The following is a 25,566-nucleotide window of genomic DNA, read 5'->3' on the forward strand; positions in this document are numbered from 1 at the left end:
TAGTTCGTTTTTTATTTACAAAGTCAAATCAAGCCATTTCCGTCTTGTAAAAAGGTTTCTATGGTCCCAAAGAAAAATCAAATTTCGCGCCTTTTTCTATCGTCAGTCCTTTGGCCGGCATTGGCGGCATTCTATTTAGCACGCCTAACGAAGACATTTAACTGTCCGTCGGCGGAAATAATTCGTGTATAGGCGAATTTTGGCATAGTTGTAGGGAATGGTGTTCTAATCCACATACTCAAAGTACTGATGGGTAGGGGAGGAGCTAACGGGTGGAGGGGGGTGTAAAGGTCCCTTTTTTTAGTTTTTCGCGAATAACTCTTAAACTGTGGCACATAGCAAAAAATGTTCTGAAACACAAGTAATCTTCATAAAATTCTCTACAAAAAAGTCTTATACACTTTTTATCTGGGACCAATCGTTCATGAGATATGGAAGGGAAAAGATGGACAATAAAGGACTAACTCATTTGTTTATGAACAATACGTTTATTCTTATAGAGACGCGGTAGCGTGTCAAGCCAGGTTCAAGTAACAAAAGTAGCAAGCAGCACCGTGTGTAATATTACACGAACCGTTTGGAGCCACATTTGACCCCCTTCTAACTCAAAAACTATTTCACATAAACGTGTTATAATGCAACGTAAAAAGAAACCAACGCGCGTAGTAAAAGTATGAGCTATAAGCGCTCCTCAATAAGCCCGGTACTAGCAGCGCGCCTTAGTGCGTTTTCACATTATCCGATCCGATATCGGATGTCGGAAGGATTTCAAAGGCAAAAATCCAAGACGGCGCCTTAAATGTACGGGATATCGGTCCTACTTCCGATATCGGATCGGATAATGTGAAAACTCACTTACCCCGCGCGCGCGCACAGCCCTTTATAAGCCACCGCGCGGCCGGCGCTCGCTCATCCCAGTCGTCCTCAAAACGTCGACGTAAGACCGCCCTACAAGGATGGGGCGCGACCAGATACAGCCCTCACAGCGCCCAGCGCGGAAGAAGCTACTCACACCCCAGCAGGGGTGTTGAACGACATTACAGCAGCGCTCGCTCAGTTTGTCTCGCGCAGCGATCCGATCACATTGTAGCTGACTTGACGAGCAAAGCATCATGACCGCCCAGTATTGCTTTGATGGGATAAATTCATAAATAAAATTCCTAACTATCTTCCGTCTCTACTTCGATGGGAGCTCCGTTAGTGCATGCTCTCGAGCATACACCACAGACACACAGAATTCCTGCTTTTCGGCAGCCGCATCGCACCCCACACCCAGTCTTGCATCGGCAAAATATAGTTTTGAGAATGGAGTCAGGTGCCACTGGGTCGTTGGTTGTCACTGGCTTTAATATGCCATCGCCTCTTCTAGTTCATCCCCATTCAGTAGGTGGTAAATAAATTGTACGTTAAATACAAAAATATTTGTACGCCTTTTTTTCGGATTCAATAAGTAAAATTTTCCTAAATTAGAGGTAAGTTTAGCACGTGCATTCAATATTCAAGCAGGCGCGAGACTGGGATGAGCGAGCGCCGGCCGCGCGGTGGCTTATAAGGGGCTGCGCGCGCGCGCGGGGTAAGTGCGTTTTCACATTATCCGATCCGATATCGGAAGTAGGACCGATATCCCGTACATTTAAGTCGCCGTCTTGGATTTTTGCCTTTGAAATCCTTCCGACATCCGATATCGGATCGGATAATGTGAAAACGCACTAAGGCGGGCTGCTAGTACCGGGCTTATTGAGGAGCGCTTATAGCTCATACTTTTACTACGCGCGTTGGTTTCTTTTTACGTTGCATTATAACACGTTTATGTGAAATAGTTTTTGAGTTAGAAGGGGGTCAAATGTGGCTCCAAACGGTTCGTGTAATATTACACACGGTGCTGCTTGCTACTTTTGTTACTTGAACCTGGCTAGACACGCTACCGCGTCTCTATAAGAATAAACGTATTGTTCATAAACAAATGAGTTTATTCCTTTATTGTCCATCTTTTCCCTTCCATATCTCATGAACGATTGGTCCCAGATAAAAAGTGTATAAGATTTTTTTGTAGAGAATTTTATGAAGATTACTTGTGTTTCAGAACATTTTTTGCTATGTGCCACAGTTTAAGAGTTATTCGCGAAAAACTAAAAAAAGGGACCTTTACACCCCCCTCCACCCGTTAGCTCCTCCCCTACCCATCAGTACTTTGAGTATGTGGATTAGAACACCATTCCCTACAACTGTGCCAAAATTCGCCTATACACGAATTATTTCCCGCGAGATAGGCTTCATTGAGTGTGCTAATTTTCAATTTTAAATACAGTTGAATCCACGTTGAATCAACCACGTCTCTACGTTAAAAACCCGTTACCCAGTTTGCGTATGGTACAGCGACATCTCTTATGGAATTTTGACAAACTAAACAATACATTATTATGGACTGCAAGAAGACTCCGTGTACTGCCGCGAGTGGAGCTCCGCGAAGCCCTGGGCCTTCGCCAGCCTGAGCTGCGACGCGCGCCTGGTGCTGAGCAGGGTGCCCAGACATTTCAAATATAAATTATTGTTGTAATACTTATTAAGAAAATAAATGTATGTTTATATTGAAATACAATAGTTCGTTTTTCATTTACAAAGTCAAATCTGCGAGTGGAGTTCCACGGAGCCCTGGGCCTTCGCCAGCCTGAGCTGCGACGCGCACCTGGTGCTGAGCAGGGTGCCCAGACATTTCAAATATAAGCTGCTCTTGTAACATTAATAAAATACGTATTTATATTGCAATTGATCGTGTTTCATTTACATCCTCACGAATTTCAATTTACTCATGTAAAATCAGTAGTCTGTCAACTTGACAAGCCATTTCCGTCACTAGTAAAAAGCGGCTGATAATCATGTCTGTGGCGCTAAAGAAAATTTGAATTTCGCGCATTTTTTCGTATTCTAATTTCAAATATAGTTGAATGAACCTCTCGAATATAGTTAAAAACTCGTTACCCAGTTTGCGAAAGTTACAGCGACACCTCTTAGGGAATTTGGACAACAAACTAAACTCTGTTCGTATTCTGTTCAAACAAGTCATACGGACAGCACAAAGACTACGTATACGAGAGTACGACAGCACAAAGACTACGTAAGAGTGGAGCTCAGCGGAGCCCTGGACCATCGCCAGCCTGAGCTAAGGTCCAGGGCTCCGTGATTAAATTAAACGTCTTTTAAATAAGCGTCTAAAAAAGTGAATACCGATTTTTGAAATTATACGGTCGTACATTTTTGAGTTGTGTATTAAAGCCAGGGACCGGACAACCCCTTCCGCGCTACAAGCCTTTCATTGGGAATCCCTAACGTAAGGACGACCCAATCGAGAGACTCTCCCTTTCGAACTGCAAGCCCATTCCTTTGACTAGCCCTTACAAAAAACTCAGCAAAACAATAAAGCTAGCCCTGTGCATTGGCTTACCGCTATCCGATACGGCTTGCAATCCTTTAATAAGGGTTACCCTTATTTTAAGCGCTATTTATAAGGCTTTCCCTTTTGTTAAAGCGTTGTCGAGCCTTGCGTGAAAGAGACAGGATTATGAATCTAAGCTATTGTAAGAACAGGAAGGAAAATGCGCTGTTGCCACTCCGCACTATGCGCCCCATTTTTAATTTTGCAACGAAACATGTTTTCGTTGGATAAAAGTAGAACACGGCTAGAAATTATTTTTAATGAACTGGGAGACAAGGGTCTGATGACTGGTAAATGATCGTCGTCGCCCATAGATCAGTATGTTTGTTCGTACGTATGAATGTATGTAGGTATGTATGTATGTATGTAGGTATGTATGTATGAATATAATTATGTAAATATATATGTATGCATTTAAATATTAAATAGAGTGTTGGCCGAAAATCAATACAATTAACCATTAACATTACATATTGAAAACGTTAATTGCCAACATAAAAACAAGCCGTTTTCGTCATCCAACTCGCCTTGATGAGTTAATTGGGTGAGCAGTTCCTAAGATAGAGCTGATGCTGAACCCTGGCCTTTCCCAGGGGAACGCGGGTTTGGTTTAACATAGGCAAGCGCTGTTTTCGTCATCGGACTTGTTTTGATGAGTACTTGAAAGAGCAGTAACCAAGGTAGAGCTGATGCTGAACCCTGGCTATTCCTAGGGGAACTCGGGTTTCGTGCAACATAGGCAAACGCTGTTTTCGTCATCGGACTTGTATTGATGAGTACTTGAGTGAGCAGTAACCAAGGTAGAGCTGATGCTGAACCCTGGCTTTTCCCAGGGGAACGCGGGTTTGGAGTAACATAGGCAAGCGCTGTTTTCGTCATCGGACTTGTCTTGATGAGTGCTTGTGTGAGCAGTAACCAAGGTAGAGCTGATGCTGAACCCTGTCTATTCCTAGGGGAACGCGGGGTTGGAGTAACATAGGCAAGCGCTGTTTTCGTCATCGGACTTATATTGATGAGTACTTGAGTGAGCAGTAACCAAGGTAAAGCTGATGCTGAACCCTGGCTATTCCTAGGGGAACTCGGGTTTCGTGCAACATACGCAAACGCTGTTTTCGTCATCGGACTTGTCTTGATGAGTACTTAAGTGAGCAGTAACCAAGGTAGAGCTGATGCTGAACCCTGGCTATTCCTAAGGGAACTCGGATTTCGTGCAACATAGGCAAACGCTGTTTTCGTCATCGGACTTGTCTTGATGAGTACTTGAGTGAGCAGTAACCAAGGTAGAGCTGATGCTGAACCCTGGCTATTCCTAAGGGAACTCGGATTTCGTGCAACATAGGCAAACGCTGTTTTCGTCATCGGACTTGTCTTGATGAGTACTTGAGTGAGCAGTAACCAAGGTAGAGCTGATGCTGAACCCTGGCTTTTCCCAGGGGAACGCGGGTTTGGTGTAACATAGGCAAGCGCTGTTTTCATCATCGAACTTGTTTTGATGAGTACTTGAGTGAGCAGTAACCATGGTAGAGCTGATGCTGAACCCTGGCTATTCCTAGGGGAACTCGGGTTTCGTGCAACATACGCAAACGCTGTTTTCGTCATCGGACTTGTCTTGATGAGTACTTGAGTGAGCAGTAACCAAGGTAGAGCTGATGCTGAACCCTGGCTATTCCTAGGGGAACTCGGGTTTCGTGCAACATACGCAAACGCTGTTTTCGTCATCGGACTTGTCTTGATGAGTACTTGAGTGAGCAGTAACCAAAGTAGAGCTGATGCTGAACCCTGGCTTTTCCCAGGGTAACGCGGGTTTGGTGTAACATAGGCAAACGCTGTTTTCGTCATCGGACTTGTTTTGATGAGTACTTGAGTGAGCAGTAACTATGGTAGAGCTTATGCTGAACCCTGGCTATTCCTAAGGGAACTCGGATTTCGTGCAACATAGGCAAACGCTGTTTTCGTCATCGGACTTGTCTTGATGAGTACTTGAGTGAGCAGTAACCAAGGTAGAGCTGATGCTGAACCCTGGCTTTTCCCAGGGGAACGCGGGTTTGGTGTAACATAGGCAAGCGCTGTTTTCGTCATCGGACTTGTTTTGATGAGTACTTGAGTGAGCAGTAACCATGGTAGAGCTGATGCTGAACCCTGGCTATTCCTAGGGGAACTCGGGTTTCGTGCAACATACGCAAACGCTGTTTTCGTCATCGGACTTGTCTTGATGAGTACTTGAGTGAGCAGTAACCAAGGTAGAGCTGATGCTGAACCCTGGCTATTCCTAGGGGAACTCGGGTTTCGTGCAACATACGCAAACGCTGTTTTCGTCATCGGACTTGTCTTGATGACTACTTGAGTGAGCAGTAACCAAGGTAGAGCTGATGCTGAACCCTGGCTTTTCCCAGGGGAACGCGGGTTTGGTGTAACATAGGCAAGCGCTGTTTTCGTCATCGGACTTGTTTTGATGAGTACTTGAGTGAGCAGTAACTATGGTAGAGCTGATGCTGAACCCTGGCTGCATCCAGGGGAACTCGGGTTTCGTGCAACATAGGCAAACGCTATTTTCGTCATCGGATTTGTCTTGATGAGTACTGGTAAAGCTGATATTGAAATCTGGCTGTACCTAGGGGAACTTAGGTTTGGTGCAACATAGACAAACCCGGTTTTCGTTATAGGCCCTGCCTTAATGAGGACTTGGGTGCGCAGTACCCAAGCCAGCGCTGTAGCTGAGACCTGGTGGTACCTAGGGGAACTCAGGTTCGGTGCAATATAAATAAACGCTGTTTTCTGTTCATAGTATGTTTCGTGTGAAATATCTTAGACTCGTCTTTATGACTAGTACTTGGTTGAGTTGAGTAGTACCATAGAATATGTCAAATTATTTCTGTTGATTGTTGATTCTATGAAGATCGTTTGATACAGAAATACTTTTCTGGTGGCAATCAAGCATACATCCCGTCTGATAGTAAGTAGTTACCGCAGTCTATGGACGCTTGGAACTCCAGTATTCTCTTTATTCCCTGTGTTACTATTAGTGAAATTGACTGTACTTAATTTTGATATTCAAATTGATATACATACGTATCTTTTTAGATATAAATAAAGTGTTTCATGTATGGCAAATTAATAAATTTGTTCTAATTACTTGATGTAAATATTCCTGGTAAGATTTTTGTTCAGTTAATATTATGTTTTATGCCTAACTTGACATTGCATGAAATATTTCTATATTATAATGCACCGAAACAAGAGTTGACCTAGATACCGCCAGGGCTCAGCTATAGCGCTGTTTTGGCTATTGCGCACCCAAGTCCTCGTCAAGACAAGTCCGATGACGCAAACAGCGTTTGCCTATGTTACACCAAACCAGAGTTCCCCTAGGTACAGCCAGGTTTCAGCATCAGCTCTATCTTGGGTACAGCTTATCCAAATACTCATTAAGACAAGTCCAATGACGAAAACAGCGTTTGCCTGTGTTACACTAAACCCGAGTTCCCCTAGGTGCAGCCAGAGTTCAGCAACAGCCGGACTTTGGGTACTGCTTGCTCGAGTACTCATCAAGACAAGTCCGATGACGAAAACAGCGTTTGCCTGTGTTACACTAAACCCGAGTTCTCCTAGGTGCAGCCAGGGTTCAGCATCAGCTGGATTTCGGGTACTGCTCACTCGAGTACTCATCAAGACAAGTCCGATGACGAAAACAGCGTTTGGCTGTGTTACACTAAACCCGAGTTCCCCTAGGTGCAGCCAGGGTTCAGCAACAGCTGGACTTTGGCTATTGCTCACTCGAGTACTCAACAAGATATGTCCGATGACGAAAACAGCGTTTGTTTGTGTTACACTAAACCCGAGTTCCCCTAGGTGCAGCCAGGGTTCAGCATCTACTGGGCTTTGGGTACTGCTCACTCTAGTACTCATCAAGACAAGTCCGATGACGAAAACAGCGTTTGCCTGTGTTACACTAAACCCGAGTTCCCATAGGTGCAGCCAGGGTTCGGCATCAGCTGGACTTTGGGTACTGCTCACTCGAGTTCTCATCAAGACAAGTCCGATGACGAAAACAGCGTTTGCCTGTGTTACACTAAACCCGAGTTCCCATAGGTGCAGCCAGGGTTCTGCATCAGCTGGACTTTGGGTACTGCTCACTCGAGTTCTCATCAAGACAAGTCCGATGACGAAAACAGCGTTTGCCTGTGTTACACTAAACCCGAGTTCCCCTAGGTGCAGCCAGGGTTCAGCATCAGCTGGACTTTGGGTATTGCTCACTCGAGTACTCATCAAGACAAGTCCGATGACGAAAACAGCGTTTGTCTGTGTTACACTAAACCCGAGTTCCCCTAGGTGCAGCCAGGGTTCATCATCAGCTGGACTTTGGGTATTGCTCACTCGAGTACTCATCAAGACAAGTCCGATGACGAAAACAGCGTTTGTCTGTGTTACACTAAACCCGAGTTCCCCTAGGTGCAGCCAGGGTTCAGCATCAGCTGGACTTCGGGTACTGCTCCCTCGAGTACTCATCAAGACAAGTCCGATGACGAAAACAGCGTTTGCCTGTGTTACACTAAACCCGAGTTCCCCTAGGTGCAGCCAGGGTTCAGCATCAGCTGGACTTTGGGTACTGCTCACTCGAGTACTCATCAAGACAAGTCCGATGACGAAAACAGCGTTTGCCTGTGTTACACTAAACCCGAGTTCCCATAGGTGCAGCCAGGGTTCTGCATCAGCTGGACTTTGGGTACTGCTCACTCGAGTACTCATCAAGACAAGTCCGATGACGAAAACAGCGTTTGCCTGTGTTACACTAAACCCGAGTTCCCCTAGGTGCACCCAGGGTTCAGCATCAGCTGGACTTCGGGTACTGCTCCCTCGAGTACTCATCAAGACAAGTCCGATGACGAAAACAGCGTTTGCCTGTGTTACACTAAACCCGAGTTCCCCTAGGTGCAGCCAGGGTTCAGCATCAGCTGGACTTTGGGTATTGCTCACTCGAGTACTCATCAAGACAAGTCCGATGACGAAAACAGCGTTTGTCTGTGTTACACTAAACCCGAGTTCCCCTAGGTGCAGCCAGGGTTCAGCATCAGCTGGACTTTGGGTATTGCTCACTCGAGTACTCATCAAGACAAGTCCGATGACGAAAACAGCGTTTGTCTGTGTTACACTAAACCCGAGTTCCCCTAGGTGCAGCCAGGGTTCAGCATCAGCTGGACTTCGGGTACTGCTCCCTCGAGTACTCATCAAGACAAGTCCGATGACGAAAACAGCGTTTGCCTGTGTTACACTAAACCCGAGTTCCCATAGGTGCAGCCAGGGTTCTGCATCAGCTGGACTTTGGGTACTGCTCACTCGAGTACTCATCAAGACAAGTCCGATGACGAAAACAGCGTTTGCCTGTGTTACACTAAACCCGAGTTCCCCTAGATGCAGCCAGGGTTCAGCATCAGCTGGACTTCGAGTACTGCTCACTCGAGTACTCATCAAGACAAGTCCGATGACGAAAACAGCGTTTGCCTGTGTTACACTAAACCCGAGTTCCCATAGGTGCAGCCAGGGTTCAGCATCAGCTGGACTTCGGGTACTGCTCACTCGAGTACTCATCAAGACAAGTCCGATGACGAAAACAGCGTTTGCCTGTGTTACACTAAACCCGAGTTTCCCTAGGTGCAGCCAGGGTTCAGCATCAGCTAGACTTCGGGTACTCATCAAGACAAGTCCGATAAAAAAAACCGGCCAAGAGCGTGTCGGGCCACGCTCAGTGTAGGGTTCCGAAGTTTTCCATATTTTTCTCAAAAACTACTGAACCTATCAAGGTCAAAACAATTTTCCTAGAAAGTCTTTACAATGTTCTACTTTTGTGAATTTTTTCATATTTTTTAAAGTTATGGTTCAAAAGTTAGAGGGGGGGGTGCACTTTTTTTTCCTTTAGGAGCGATTATTTCCGAAAATATTAATATTATCAAAAACAATCTTAGTAAACCCTTATTCATTTTTTAATACCTATCCAACGATATATCACACGTTGGGGTTGGAATGAAAAAAGTTATCAGCCCCCACTTTACATGTAGGGTGCCCTAATAAAACATTTTTTTCCATTTTTTATTTTTGCACTTTGTTGGCGTGATTGATATACATATTGGGACCAAATTTCAGCTTTCTAGTGCTAACGGTTACTGAGATTATCCGCGGTCGGACAGACGGACGGACGGACGGACGGACGGACAGACAGACATGGCGAAACTATAAGGGTTCCTTAGTTGACTACGGAACCCTAAAAAGCAGCGTTTGCCTGTGTGACACCTGAGCAAAGCAGGAGCCTCTCATAACTATTTATTTATTGTATTTGGTATTGAAAATTGAACCTTATTTTATCTACAGCCATTTCCAGGGATACCCCCATTTGCCAGAATTTCATTTGCCATAATTTTATTTGCCATCCTATTCAACAATCATAATATTGTTTCTCATAACATCTTATGCCATAATCATTGTTTACTATATTAATCTAGTGCCAGAAACTTTGTTTCCCATAAAGTCAGTTTCCATAATGCCATTTGTCAGAATCATCGAAATCCGTAATTACCACATTCCATACCATCATTTGTCATACAAATTAGCGTCCAGAAAAGCCAATTTCCATAATGTGCTTTGGCAGAATCGAAAATTACTATAATAGGTACTAGAAGGACTAGAGAATGAAACTGCTATCAGAAAGTAGGTTAGGTTAGGTTAGAACTGTGACCCCCTGGAAAATGAAACTGCTATCAGAAAGTAGGTTAGGTTAGGTTAGAACTGTGAACCTCTGGAAAAGGAAACTGCTTGAAAAGTAGGTTAGGTTAGGTTAGAACTGTGACCCCCGGAAAATGAAAATACTATCAGACAGTAGTTTAGGTTAGGTTAGAACTGCGACCCCCTGGAAAATGAAACTGCTATCAGAAAGTAGGTTAGGTTAGGTTAGAACTGTGACCCCCTGGAGAATGAAACTGCTGGAAAAGTAGGTTAGGTTAGGTTAGAACTGTGACCCCTGGAAAATGAAACTGCTATCAGAAAGTAGGTTAGGTTAGGTAATAATATGGCAATAATTGCTTATGGCGTTTGAATATTCTATGAAACCATATTATTGCACTTAATAATATGGCTAACAAATAGTATGGCATTGTATGATTATGGAAGGTAATATTCGGATAAACAACGAGTATGTCATATGATTTTTATGGTAAACAAATCATTCGGGCAAATGAAATTCAGGCAAGTTAGATTCGGGCAAATGAATATTATGTTAAATGACTGTCGGGCAAACAATAGACAACCCCATTTCCATCAAACAGAAACGCGCAAATATCACACACAGTACCGCCGTAGGTAACGATCGTATGTTATTTCGTTCGGAGTAATGTGTGCCTTATGAGCGAGGTACAGGATTTAAACTCGCACGATATGCTCTATAAGGGAAAGCAAATAAAACTCAATATAAGGCTTACCCTTATGGCGTTAGGCTGAGCCGATGATAAGGGTTTTGAAAGGGTATTGGGCTATTTTAGGTAAGCGCTTTCGTTAGGGCTTTAAAAGCAAAATGAAAGGGTATCGCGTCAAAAGGGTAGGGTAAGTTAAGCCTAACGAAATACCCATACAAAACCCCGTATAAGGGATAGCGGGCCGGTCCCTGATTAAAGCGTCTCTTTGTGCAAAAACAAAACGCACCGCAATGACATTATTGACATTTCACTTTGACAGCCATAATCACTCGTCTGTAGATAAACGTTCGCTTCGCGATTTTATCACGACGCAGACACTGTCTCATGTTTTTTTCTGAATAATAATCTAATGAATTAGACAAAGTGATCAAATGTTCTAATTAATTTCTATCAAATAAGGCCGTACTCTAGTCGTCTAGCATACACTCGTGTAGTGATGGTGTGAATAGTTTTCTTTGCAAGTAGTGACGGCGCCAGAATGTCTGACGAGCCTGAAGCTAGGATGTGGGACGAGGGCAGCTCCAGATACGAGTCTGGAGACCATGGAGTCTATTTCGAATCAGCCTTTGCCTCTTCCGAGCATTTGGACAGAGCGCCTTTGCTCTCAGAGGTACGTGACCTTTTAAAAAAATTTTAATTGTTCCAATATTATTCCCCAAATTCCAATAGATGTAATTGTAAAATGGTTGTGTATTAATATAAAATTAAACTATATCGTCAGTTTATCATAGTTATTGTCACAATTTTTGTGATAACATTGTTTTATCAGAACTGTAAAACCTTATCTTATTTTAATATCCGTTTTTGCAAGGTTTTGTTTAACTTGATGTATGGGCTATATTTCTGGGCTTTCCCTGTTATTTTATTAATTTGAACATGTTTTTCTGAGTAGCACACTTTGACTATAAAACATGCTTATATAGGCTACTTGGCCCTTTTTAAAAGTATGTCTTATATTATTAATTACTGTCTAATTAAACGAAAAAAAATAGAACCATATTTTATTACAACTTAAAAACCTGCAAAAAAACTATTTAAAGTTTACTTTTACGTGATCAGGCAAAAACAACATCAGCCATATTAATCTATAGAATATCTATGACATGACGTCAGTATATTTAAAAAAAATATTTGACACTGTCACAGCTGAGAAACGACTATGAATTTTAATACAATAGAGATTGCTTCTATGGAGATTAGATTAGTACCTCTGATTTCCATAGTTGATTTGGATTATGTGACGTCACTCCAATGGCCAACACCGCTGGAGTCCATAATTTAAAAAAAACATACACACATCTTTAATTAAAAATACGAAGTCATCACGCACTTTTAATCCCCGCAAGCTATAAATATTGATTTCTTAAGTCAAATACTACAGAAAACAATAACTTGATGTGCTAAATTTGATACGAGTCTAGTAGCGTATTGCATCTGCATATCCCAGCATTAGAAATAGAACAAAAAACCTTTATTTTTCTTTATTTGCCTATATTGCCTGCAGGCTTCATGATAAATTTTACTATTTTTACTCTTTCAACTACGAAAGCATGTATACACTATTCAAAAAATATCATATGTTTCTCATTTAACAAACAGTACACATCTGAAACACACTTTCAGTAGGACAATAATATTTAACATTTTTTATTTATTATGTGATAAGATATAACAGATAAACTTAACTTATCACAAAAATAATGTAATATCTAAATAGTAACTAAGATAATAACACTACAACTAGGGAACAAATCAAATTATTTTATTGAATATTTTTCGATTTGTTCTTTTGATTTGTTTTGTTTTGGTACCACGGCGGGCGGGTGGTCTAGTGGTGAGGACGTTAGCCGCGTAAGCTGAAGACCCGGGTTCGATTCCCGGCTCGGCCACCAGTGGGCCCCGTGTTTTTTCTTTCGTGTATGATATCTATTTAAATTTATGATAATAACACTGTTTAATTATATTGTTCTACTTGGAAATCATTCCTTGATGGCGTCTATATTTCCGAGCTCATATGACCCAACTTTCAAATCAAGGGTGTACAGGCATCTAGGCGAGCTCAATCCATCATAGGCCACATCTTTGCCTTTGGCTAGTCTGTAAAAGTATCACCTTGTTCCTATTGCCTCCGTATCTTCATCCAAATGTTTATAAATAAAATTCCGAGCTCATACAAATCATAATTATTTAAACAGTACAAAGTAAAAAATGCGAGGCAGTGAGATAAGGGCTCATGCATAAATAACGTGAGTTTTTAATTTAATTTGTTATATATACATATTATGAAGAGTGACACTGAAACTTGAACAGTTGAATTCATGTGCTCTTCTTATCCTTTTTGGGAATACAGGTGTAAGTTTATGTAATTTATCTATGTATGTTTAAATGTTACTAAGTTCAAATGTTTGTAGTAGACAATTAGACATGTAATAATCATTTTATTCTCACAAGTAACAATCTAATACACTAAATACACTAATGAATTTGTGATGTTAACATTGCTGCTTAAGTACCTATTTATCGACATGAACTAGGCCGCACAATGGACTTTGCTTATCTATGTATTTACACTACAGAAAACTACATGTATTATGTATGATAATTTACATGGCTATCAGATATATTGGAGTTGCGAAGATGTTCACAATTATATTGTTTAGATAATTGATTGTATTATCAAATAATTAAATTTCTTTTTTATTTGTTGTTTATAAAGTCATGTGTAGTCTACTACTTTAAAAACAACAAATAAAAAAATATTTAATATAATAATTTGATTTAGCCATTTGCTACTGAAAGGCGCGATACCTCAGTATATGGGATGGGGGTTAACGTGGGAGAAAAATCGGTTTAGTACCGCTTGGTAAAATTTCGTAACCGGCTACAAACCGGGAATATTGATTCCCATTTTTTAATAGCCAGTTACGTATTGGACCCGAGTAGTACCACAGTATATATAATAGTACAAGTACAGAAGGCTCACTCCTTTGATGTTCACAAAATGTCGCCATTCTAAATTCTTACCTACATTAACACACGAAGGTCGTCACCACTGAATGGGCCGCGAACTCGCGGCCGCCGGCATGTACTTCTAGCGCGGCGATAGAATTGCGGAGTGAGCCGCCCCTGGTAGTACCAAACGGTAACTACGTTTTGTAACTGGCTACAAAATGGGAATCGTAATTCCCGGTTTGCATCCGGTTACGTATTGGGCCAGCGTGGTACCGTTTGGTAACTAAGTTTTGTAACTGGCTACAGAACGGGAATATAAAATTCCTTCTAATTAGGCCCGAGTTACTGATCGGAGTTTCTACCAAATTGAAGCTAGAACGGTGTACATACGGACAGACGGACAGAGCGAAACTTTGGGTTCAACCTAGTTGACTACGGAACCCTAAAAAATACTCAATGTCAGCATTATTCGAATAAATCATGTATTCATGGCGGAAAAAAAATACCATTCTGTAACCAGTTACAATACGGGATATTTTACCCGTTTCGAAGCCGGTTGCCAATTTTTAGTTACGAATTGGTACTAAAGGGAAAAATCGATCTATCTAAGTCTTATCACTGGAAACGCGCATCTTTTATGTTTTCCCAGCATTGCTTAGTCTCCAATGACTGAAATGACAAATTACCTGCAACAATTAACGTGTGTAAAATTAGAACTACCTATGTCTGTGTGTGGTTGACTGGAGAAGCGGTCGTCCGCTAATTCCACTATCAACATAAGGAAAAAGCACTCATTCTAGATTCTAAGAAATGTTCGGTAATTCCCACTTTGTGACAGCCTATCAGGGACCGATTTTAGATTTTGTAGTCATTCAAGTTTATCTCCTATTAGTGCAATTTATATGCCTAGTTAGTGGCGATGTTGTTGAATGAATGACACGAAGTCGACAGCTTAAAACTACAAAAATCGGCCTAGAGGATAGAGTTTTTAATATTACGATTTCGCTAATCGAAAGTTTGTGAGTCTGTCTGTGGTATTTTATGCAACCGGCTTTTAAAGAAGGTCAAAAAGGTGAGTGGCGTGGGGTAACAATTTGAGGCGAAGCCGAAAATTGTTAATAAAGACGCCACTTTGATCCAGGTAAACATACAATACCTTTTCTACGACCATGCATTTTTAATAGTTTTATAGAATAACTTTCGTGAAATTCACACTATTTCCTGTATTTTGACGCAAAGGTTTACACTGCCAGCGCTCGAGCCAGCTGCCCAAAGCCATCACCGCCGGCTTCCCGCGCACGCGCGCAGTAATGTTATAGCAATGCGTTGCCATGGTTACCGAACCAAACAATGCGTTTTAATTAGTTCGTTACTGCGCGTGCGCGGGAAGTGGGCGGGGGCTGGCTTTGGGGAATAGACTTTTATGTAGGGTTTTAAAGATCTATACACGACCCTATAAATGACGAATAACAGTTCGGGAGTAGAAAAAGTTTTAATGGAATAATATCTCCAATTCTACACTATGAGCCAATTCTGCTTATTAGCCAACCCCGACCCTACCCTATAAATGACGAATAACAGTTCGGGAGTAGAAAAAGTTTTAATGGAATAATATCTCCAATTCTACACTATGAGCCAATTCTGCTTATTATTGAAATTCACGATATCGCGAATGGTCAAACATTTCAAGATGCCGCCCTATGTTCACGCGGCAGCATCTGCCTTTTTGGAACAGACTAGAATCCGCTTGTTAGAATCGTCCCACGATAAGTTTGCAATGATTTTCACAGCCTCGCCAGTGCAGATGTTATTTTAAACGTCAAACTTTGATGAAATTATGACGTTTACTTAACCCTTGCAGAGGCGGGGCTATTAAAACCTATGCAGACTTATCGTGGGACGATTCTATTATACCAGCAATGTTACGGCCCAGCCACGACATTGGTCTAAGCGCGACAGCGGTGAGCGCTCACCGCTGCCGCGCTTAGACCAATGTCGTGGCTGAGTTAGGGTAGCAAGATTAATACAAAATCGTAGATTTTTCCGATTTTCTCCTAAAATCCATTCATTTTCGATCCGTAGGTGCAAACGCGTGAAGTGCGACACCGACACGCGTATCACGCGCCCCTAATTGGAATTTACATTGCCAATTTCGTGGCTGATTACAAAATTTGATTAACATATGGTTGAATGCTAACATGTACTGCCGAAAGTATTTTTAGGGTTCCGTAGTCAACTAGGAACCGCGATAATCTCAGTGACTGTTGGCACTAGAAAGCTGAAATTTGCTACCAATATGTATATTAATCACGCCGATAAAGCGGTAAAATAAAAAGTGGAAAAAAATGTTTTGTTAGGTTACCCCCCCCCCCCCCCCCCCCCCCCCCCCCCCCCCTACACGTAAAGTGGGAGTGATTTTTTTCCTTCCAATCCTAACGTGTAATATATTGTTGGATAGGTATTTAAAAATATAGGGGTTAAATAGGGGTTTCCGAAATTGATTTTTTGATATTGTTAATATTTTCGGAAATAATCGCTACAAAAGTTAAAAAAAACGTGTCCCCCCTCTAACATTTGAACCATAATTTAAAAAAAATATAGAAAAAATCACAAAAGAGACGCGATGATAGCGTGAGCGAGTTATAGTTCGTCGCCGAGCGATGAACTAATAAATCGCTCGCTCTCTCTTTTTAACCCCCGACGCAAAAACGAAGGGGTGTTATAAGTTTGACGTGTCTGTCTGTGTGTATGTCTGTCTGTCTGTCTGTCTGTCTGTCTGTCTGTCTGTCTGTTTGTCTGTCTGTCTGTCTGTGTGTGTGTCTGTCTGTGGCATCGTAGCTCTTGAACGGATTAACCGATTTTGATTTAGTTTTTTTTTGTTTGAAAGCTGAGTTAGTCGGGAGTGTTCTTAGCCATGTTTCATGAAAATCGGTCCACTAGGTCGCGGTCGGGGGTTTTTTCAAAATTTTAATGTTGTAGTTAGGTTATATTTACACAGGAGAGACGATATATTTTATTCGTTTCTATCACTTATAGCTCATCGCATACTCGCTTTTGAAGGGACTATGGCCTTAATCACAATGCCTAGGGCCTTAATGTCACGGGACTAAGGCCTTAATCACAATGCCTAGGGCCTTAATGTCACGGGACAAGGGCCTTAATCACAATGCCTAGGGCCTTAATGTCACGGGACAAGGGCCTTAATTACAATACCTAGGCCTTAATGTCACAGTTTCGTTTTCCTTCAACCCCTTATTTGCCTAGAGTGGCACTGAAACTTGAGTAGTTTCATGTGCTCTGCCTACCCCTTCTTGGGATACAGGCGTGATTGTATGTATGGGCCTTAATAGCTAGGCTACCAGCGCTTTACCAAATGTAGTGTAAAATGGTATATTAGGACTTATCACAGGCTTCCCTTTGATCGCGACAGCTTAAAGATAGGTAATGTAATACAATAAAGTGAGCCCATTATGAGCATTATGAACATTATCCTAACAATAACCCCGCATAACAAAGCTGATAACATCCATAGCCTACACAAAGCCAGGCCGTTTATACAGTTTTATCTCTTCGACAGTGTCAGTCGGTCGCGTCGCTGAAGGCTAATCTAATAAAAAAGCTTTGGCTCTCTGATGAAGACTAAGGTATTGGATGTATGCGGTTTTGTAGTTGTAGCTTTTATTATGTAAATATATATTTAATTTATATATTATATATTTATGTCATTTGCTATTTGTATAGTTGTATATTATGTATTTATTCGTATATATTGCATGTTAGTGTAAGTTATAATTTATTATTACCTAGAATCCGTTTCCTGCGCCGTTTGTACTGTATGCCTACCATCTCCAATTCTCCCTCAATTGCTCAAAGGTTAACTGGAAGAGATCCCTTAAAGGGATAAGTTCGCCTTTGTACTTATAATAAGCTCTTTTCCTGTGTGTTGTATTATTTTCTGGTACAATAAAGTGTTTTACTACTACTACTACTACTTTGTTAAAGCGGGATTCAGATTTTACTGTAAAATGTTTGATAACGATACCTAATACATAAGGGTGATAAATCAGTTCACAATAAGGTTACCCGTATCACTAGCGGGAACCTTTAAATGCAAAGTCCAACGGTCGCCCGTATCGATAGGGAGGGCCGTTGGCACTACCAACAGCTATAAACTAAAAAAAAAAACATAAGGGTGATATGATTGTTGGGTACGGCAACAGTTTCGCTTAAGCCGTGGCAATGGCAAGAACAGAGATGTGGTATTTAAATACTATATAGGCAACTTTGTCGCTGGAAAGTTTTTTTTTCAGTCTATGGGCTAGTATGAAACTGCACACACGTTTGTGAGCAGTTTCAATTAGTGGCCCCAGGCCCATAGATTGAAAAAAAAAAATGCTGGCGACAAAGTTGCCCATGGGCGCATGCGCATAGCCTAAAAACTAAAAAATGACAAATTTGGCGCACCTTGGACTTGACGAATTTCGAATTGGTACCCCTCTTGGACATGGCGCCCAGGGCATGGGCTCCGGCTCGCTCCCCCCTAGATCCAGGTGCCGTAGCCGAATGGCATTCCTGCGACGCGAAACGAAAACGAAACACCACGAAAGGTAGTCTGGCTCAGTCGCGCCAATACGCACGAGCGATAGAGATAGATATTTATCTACAAGCGTTTCGATTCGTGAGCGTTTGTGCCATTCGGCTACGCACCCAGGGGGGCGATTTTGGGCGATGAATCTCGCATACGGTATTTTGTCACTAAAATACCGGTTGAAAACGACGACTTGCTTATTATTTTCAGTGACAATTTTCTGAATTCGAAGGCGTGAGACTCAAAAATCGGCCCCCCGGCCTGCCTAACTTTACACACGAGTGGAGCTGCGTGAAAGCTGAAGTCATTTTTATTAAAACACTAAAATCCTTGCCATTAATCGAATTAGTAGCTATCTAAAGTAACACTGTCTTGTCATAAGGTCGTATGCTATACCGATTCTACTAATATAAGACGTTTTGAAACTTATTTTTCCCCTCACTAGCTCGGAAACACGTGTTTTGTCCTTTAATACCAGCGGGTAAAAACGAATTTTATCCACTAGTGGGTAAAGTAATTTGACCTTGAATAAAGTCAAATTAACTGCTTTAAAATTGATAAAAGTAGGTGAATCTAGTAATAAAGATGATTTACCACCTGTGGAACTACTGGAAGCAGTGATAAACGCATTTTTTGCGTTGTAGTTTCCTCGCTATAATGAGGGGAAAAGTTTTGTGTTACACTCGGGTGCAAATGTATTTTACTTCTCGTGTGTTAAAAAACTCGCAAGTTCAGGATTCTATTCTCGAACCACTCGCTTCGCTCGTGGTTCAACTATAGAATCCTTTCACTTGCTCGTTTTTAAATTCCACACTCGGCGTTAAAATACAACTTTGCTCCCTTGTATAACAAATAACTATTGTCCTTCGCGACCAAGTCGCGACGTAGGCGGGCTTAAATAATTTAATGGCGCCGTTTAGAACATTGTTTTCAGACAATATTTAGAGTAAGGAGATTACCTATAGGGACCGTTCTCACTCAAGAGACACATGTCCGCCGACGCGGAACGGACGTCAGCGCCACGCTGCCTGAATGTAATTTAAAAAAAAACGTCTCCTCAGTACATTTTGTATAGGAAAAACGTAAGACGCGCCCCCAGGCGGCGCGGCGCGCGCCAAGCGACGCGTCGTCTGGGGCTGGGGCGCGCCAAGCGACGTCCCTTGCGCGTCCTTCCTATACAAAATGTACTGAGGAGACGTTTTTAGGGTTCCGTAGTCAACTAGGAACCCTTATAGTTTCGCCATGTCTGTCTGTCCGTCCGTCCGTCCGTCCGTCCGTCCGTCCGTCCGTCCGTCCGTCCGCGGATAATCTCAGTAACCGTTAGCACTAGAAAGCTGAAATTTGGGACCAATATGTATATCAATCACGCCAACAAAGTGCAAAAATAAAAAATGGAAAAAAATGTTTTATTAGGGTACCCCCCCCTACATGTAAAGTGGGGGCTGACATTTTTTTTCATTCCAACCCCAACGTGTGATATATTGTTGGATAGGTATTGAAAAATGAATAAGGGTTTACTAATATTGTTTTTTGATAATATTTATATTTTCGGAAATAATCGCTCCTAAAGGAAAAAAAGTGCGTCCCCCCCCCCATCTAACTTTTAAACCATTTGTTTAAAAAATATTAAAAAAATCACAAAAGTAGAACTTTATAAAGACTTTCTAGGAAAATTGTTTTGAACTTGATAGGTTCAGTAGTTTTTGAGAAAAATACGGAAAACTACGGAACCCTACACTGAGCGTGGCCCGACACGCTCTTGGCCGGTTTTTTTAAATTACATTCAGGCGGCGTGGCGCTGACGTCCGTTCCGCGTCGGCGGACATGCGTCTCTTGAGTGTGGACGGTCCCCTACAGCCTGTTAAAAAAAGAGTATAATGCAACGTAAACAGAAACCACCGCGCGTAGTAAAAATATGAGCGATAAGCGCTCCTCAATGAGCCCGGTACTAGTAACCCGCCTTACCCCGCGCGCGCGCAGCCCGCTCGTTCGCCCGCGCCAGGCCTTTATAAGCCACCGCGCGACCGGCGCTCGCTCAGTTTGTCTCGCGCAGCGATCCGATCACATTGACATGGGACGGAGTAGCTGACTTGACGAGCAAAGCATCGCGACCGCCCGGTATTGCTTCCGTAGCACGGTACATGCCGGTCAGCCGCGACGTATTTTCTAAGTGCTAGGATGTACACTTTGTACTTAGGTGTAGTTGCGCTGAGCGATACTTCCGTAGCACGGGATATCTGTTTGGCATTGCACTACGTTTCGTATGCATATTAGTATAAGAACCGTAAGTTCTAATATGTTTTAGTTTTAGTTGTAAATGCTAAGTTTAGCTTGTCGCTTAATTGTTAAAGTAAAATTATTAGTTAAACTCTGTTGCTTTGTTTTTGCGCATGTTTGATTTTCGAAACGCTTAGCTTTGTTAAAGTTATACTTGCACTGTATTATTATATTCTCTTGTAAACTTTTATAGTTAGTTTTCTCATTTGCTAACATTGTTTAATGTTAATATTTGCACAATAATAATTTACGCTTGTTGCTTATTGTTTAGCTTTCCTATTTCTCACTTTTGGTACTAGCTTGCCGTACTGTTCTGTTAATATTTACTGTGACGCATTCAACTCATTGCTTTTAGTTTTTTCCATTTCTTAGTTTTAGCTAACGCTTGCCTTACTGTTTGTGTAATATTTACTGTCGTTCGGTTTTCTTGACAATAAACGTCTTTAAATCTGCCGTGGTGGTTTCTATATTCGAACCTGCATTATAATCTGGCGCCCAGCCGTGGAGGCCAAACGGTATAACTTAAGACCTAGGACTGTTGAGAAATCCATCAAGACGAAGGTCGTCAAGGACGTCAAGCTAGAGATGTCAACCGGCACGTCCCCGACGGAGACTTCACAAATAATGAGTCTAACGACAGAACAGTTCAGGGAACTCCTACAAGCGGTTGGTAGCAGTAGCAAAAAGAAAACATTACTTAGCAAATGTCCCGCAAGATTCAATGGCACTCGAAGCCCTACAGCAGTGGAAGCGTTCATATCAGGCGTTTCTACCTTTATGCAAGTTGAAGAGTTAGAAGATAGCGCAATCCTCGAGGGGCTACCCTTGATATTACAAGACGATGCTGCAGTTTGGTGGCAAGGTGTTAAGCATGAGATAGATACTTGGAAGGAGTTTGAAAATCGCTTACGACACGCTTACGCACCAAAGAAGCCTACCTATGCAATCCTACAGGATATCATTGAGATTAAGCAAGACAAGAATACTCCAACAGAGATTTTTATACAAAAGAAGCGAGCACTTATTGCACAGTTACCATCACCTCGGTTCACAGAGCAACTCGAGATAGATATGGTTTTTGGACAATTACGTTTTGAGATCAGGGATAAAATAAACAGAGACACAATAACTACTTTTAAAGAGTTATCTGAAAAGGCCAGACATGTTGAACGCAGTTTAAGTGAAAAAGCGGCGAAGATGGACAAACCAGTAGCCAGTCACAACACAAAATTGAAGTCACGCTGTAATTACTGTAGAATACCAGGTCACACAGCTGACGTTTGCAGAAAGCTATTACGAAGGAACGAACAGGCTACTGAGAAACCAGAAGCAAAGCCTAGTCAATCAACGACGTCGTCGATTACTCCTTTGGACCCTGCAAAGCCAAAATTCAAGTGTTACGGTTGTGGTGAGCCAGGCGTTGTCCGAAGTCGGTGTCCGAAGTGCAGTACTGAGAAAGTTAAGTTAGAGGAAATCTGCTCAATTAACTTATCCGGAACACACCGAAGGCCTACAGTTCCTATCAAGATTGATAACATAGAATCAATTGGCTATGTTGACACATGTGCGAAATCCAGTGTCTGCTCATATCAGTTGTATCGAAGACTTACAGACGACGGATACAAGTTTAAGCAAGAAAGGAGATATATAACCCTCGCAGATGGTGTACCGAAGATGCAAGACGTTCACACCATCTCTGTTCCTATATGTGTGTATGGTAAAGCCGTACCCACTTTACTGGTTGTACTACCAGGACCCAGTAATACGAAAACTTACCTAGGGGTTGACTATATAACCGACTCTCTGATGGTTGTGAACATTCCCCAGCTCACATGTCGATTTTTAGATGAGCCATCCAAAGTTTTCGACTTGATGATGGAAGATATAGGAGAAACTCTTATTAGCCAAGTAGTATCTGAAGTTTCGTTGCCAGAACTACTCTCTCCAACTTTATCACTTCCAGAGAAGTGTACGACTCCGAAGAAGTCTACATCAACGACTGAAATTAGTCTTGAGCGTCCATATGGACCGTCCTTCAGTATTGGGTTGACTGTTTCCCCAAAGATGGCCGTTAAGCGACAGCTTGAGCCACAACTAGCTGATGAAGCCCCTTCTACCTCTGTTCAAAGCATGAGTTCTAGCCAGCTACCACCTGAAGAGATTCTTAAGAATTATGGACCTCTAATACCAATTGAACCGCGCACTCCACCTAAACGTCAACGTAACATTCTGCTCGATGGATACTCTCCTATCATAGATGTCTTGAAGCGTGATGCGATGAGAGCTATTGACGAAGATGACATAGAGTTATTGCCTGTTTCCAGAAACCTTTTTGGAACTCCGAGCACAGATATTGCCTCTATTGACGTAGCTGAACGAGTTCTCAGTCTCGAGGAGGATCAGCAGTTGAACGAGTTGATAAGTCAACACGAAGACATTTTTATTCCAAACGGAAAACCAACGACGCATACAGAGCATGTCATCGACACTGGAAGTCATAGACCCATCTCTGTACCACCGTATCGCTTACCGCCAGCAAAAACTGAAATTTTGAGAGCGGAAGTCAGCAAAATGCTTGAAGAAGGGATAATCAAGCCATGCCAGTCACCATGGTCCGCACCTGTTGTTATGGTTCCTAAGAAGGATGGGGGAACTAGAGTTTGCGTTGATTATAGACAATTAAACGCTATCACAACACCTGACGTGTATCCCTTGCCTCGTATTGATGACCTTCTGCACAACGCTAAACGAACGTCTTTCATGTCTACCATAGACTTGCGTGCTGGCTATTGGCAAATCAAAGTTAAAGACGAAGATCAAGCTAAAACTAGCTTTGTCACGCCATTTGGCATGTATTTGTTTCTCCGTATGCCATTTGGACTCCGGAACGCCCCAGCCACATTTCAGAGGCTTATGGATGGTTTCCGTATATCACTGAGTCATATAAAACTCTTAGTTTATCTCGACGATCTTATTATCATGTCAACATCGTTTGAGCAACATTTAAAAGATCTTCAAGATGTATTCGCTCGTTTAAAGGAGTACAACTTAACAGCGAATAGAGAAAAGTGCAACTTCTGCGTCGTAAAGATAAAGTATCTTGGCCACTATATTACAGCGGATGGACTGGAACTCGATTCAGACAAGATCAGTTCTATTTTAAAGATGCCCGCGCCTTCTAACCTTAAACACTTACTGTCTTTTATACAAACCTGCTCTTGGTACCGAAGATTCGTGCCAAACTTCGCTAAAGTTGCTGAGCCTCTCACACGTTTGACAAAGAAGAACACAGAGTGGACTTGGACAAGCGAACAGCAGACTGCGTTTGAGACTTTAAAGAAACTTCTTGTTTCAGCTCCCGTTTTGGCACAGGCTGATGATTCTAAGCCTTATATAATCAAATCAGATGCCAGCAGCTATGCCATCGGTGCAGTTTTAGTGCAGGGGGAGGGAGAACAAGAGCATCCCGTGGAATACGCTAGTCGGTTGTTAAATCAGGCAGAGCGCAACTACTCGACTACTGAACGAGAAGCTTTGAGCGTCGTTTGGGCAGTAAACAAATTCCGTGGATATATAGAAGGTACGAAGATTACGATCATGACTGATCATCAAGCTTTGAGATGGCTTATGACGCTAAAATCTCCAACCGGTAGATTAGCCAGATGGGCTCTACAGTTGCAGCCATTCGACTTAACTATAAAATATATACCAGGTCGGACTAATGTTGTTGCTGATAGGTTGTCACGTCCTAACTGTGATATGGACAACAAAGAGAGTTGTGGAATATGTAGCGTTGTAGTAGATGCACCTACGAAAAGTCCAAAAGAGATAAGAGAGAAACAGTTGAAAGATGAAGATATAAAGAAAATTATTACAGCTTTAGAAGGAAGCTCAGTAGAAGATGCAAGATACTGGAGTCATAAAGGATATATCATGAACAACGGTATATTGTACAGATATAACCCCGACAGTGACGCTGAAAATAGTCAGCTTGTTGTTCCAGTACAAGAGCAGAAAGATGTTATCTCTGTTTACCATGACGAGCCTACAGCAGGACACTACGGAGCAGAGAAAACCTATAATCGTATCAGTATGAGATACTTTTGGAAAGGCATGAGAAAGGACATCGAAAATTACGTCCGCAACTGCATACCGTGCCAAAGATATAAGCCTTCTAACATGAAGCCAGCTGGACTACTCCAGACCACAGCTATGAACAAGAGGTTTGAAGTAATTGCCTTTGATTTGTTTGGCCCGTTACCGACATCATCTGATGGCAAATCGTGGATTTTGATAGTCGAAGACTTGTGTACTCGTTGGGTTGAACTATTTGCACTAGAGAGTGCAACAGCGGAAGCTTGCGCAATGGCACTTATCAACGAGATCTTCTTGCGCTATGGAATGCCAAGAAGGATGATTAGTGACAACGGTACCCAATTTGTCAGCGCTGTAATGCAACAAGTAACGTATGTCCTCAAGATTAAGCATGCGTTTACTCCCGTGTACCACCCTGAAACGAATCCTGTTGAAAGGAAAAACAGAGATCTGAAGACGCAATTAGCCATACTCGTAGGTGACAATCATCGTATCTGGTCTGAGCAGCTACCGAGTATTCGTTTCGCAATGAACACTGCGACAGGTTCAACCACTGGCCACTCACCTGCTTATCTAACCTTTGGTCGTGAGTTGAGAACCCCTGATGACAATGAGCATGATCTAAGAGAGATTATACTGTCAGAAAACTTCATACCGGAAATAACACCGAAGTTACTAACTCTAGCTGAAACATTGAAACGAGTAAGAGAAGTTCAAGAAATGAAGGAAGAGAAGAGAAAAGAATACGTCGACAAGAGTAG

The 25,566-nt window shown here is 42.2% G+C and overlaps 1 protein-coding gene and 1 non-coding gene across 2 annotated transcripts in view; both read left to right on the forward strand.

The window, feature by feature from the left end:
* The first annotated feature begins 11,189 nt into the window (after positions 1-11,189).
* LOC125237819 (zinc transporter 2-like) overlaps positions 11,190-25,566 on the forward strand; it is a 38,433-nt gene continuing 24,056 nt past the window's right edge. The window contains exon 1 of the mRNA XM_048145015.1: positions 11,190-11,503. Coding sequence (XP_048000972.1) covers positions 11,372-11,503 — 132 coding nt within the window. The 5' untranslated portion in view covers positions 11,190-11,371. The remainder of the gene's footprint in view (positions 11,504-25,566) is intronic.
* On the forward strand, positions 12,711-12,782 carry Trnat-cgu. Its single transcript has one exon. It is a non-coding gene; the product is annotated as a tRNA-Thr (tRNA).

The sequence above is a fragment of the Leguminivora glycinivorella genome, chromosome 22 (genome assembly GCF_023078275.1).
Source record: "Leguminivora glycinivorella isolate SPB_JAAS2020 chromosome 22, LegGlyc_1.1, whole genome shotgun sequence".
Lineage (NCBI taxonomy): Eukaryota > Metazoa > Arthropoda > Insecta > Lepidoptera > Tortricidae > Leguminivora > Leguminivora glycinivorella.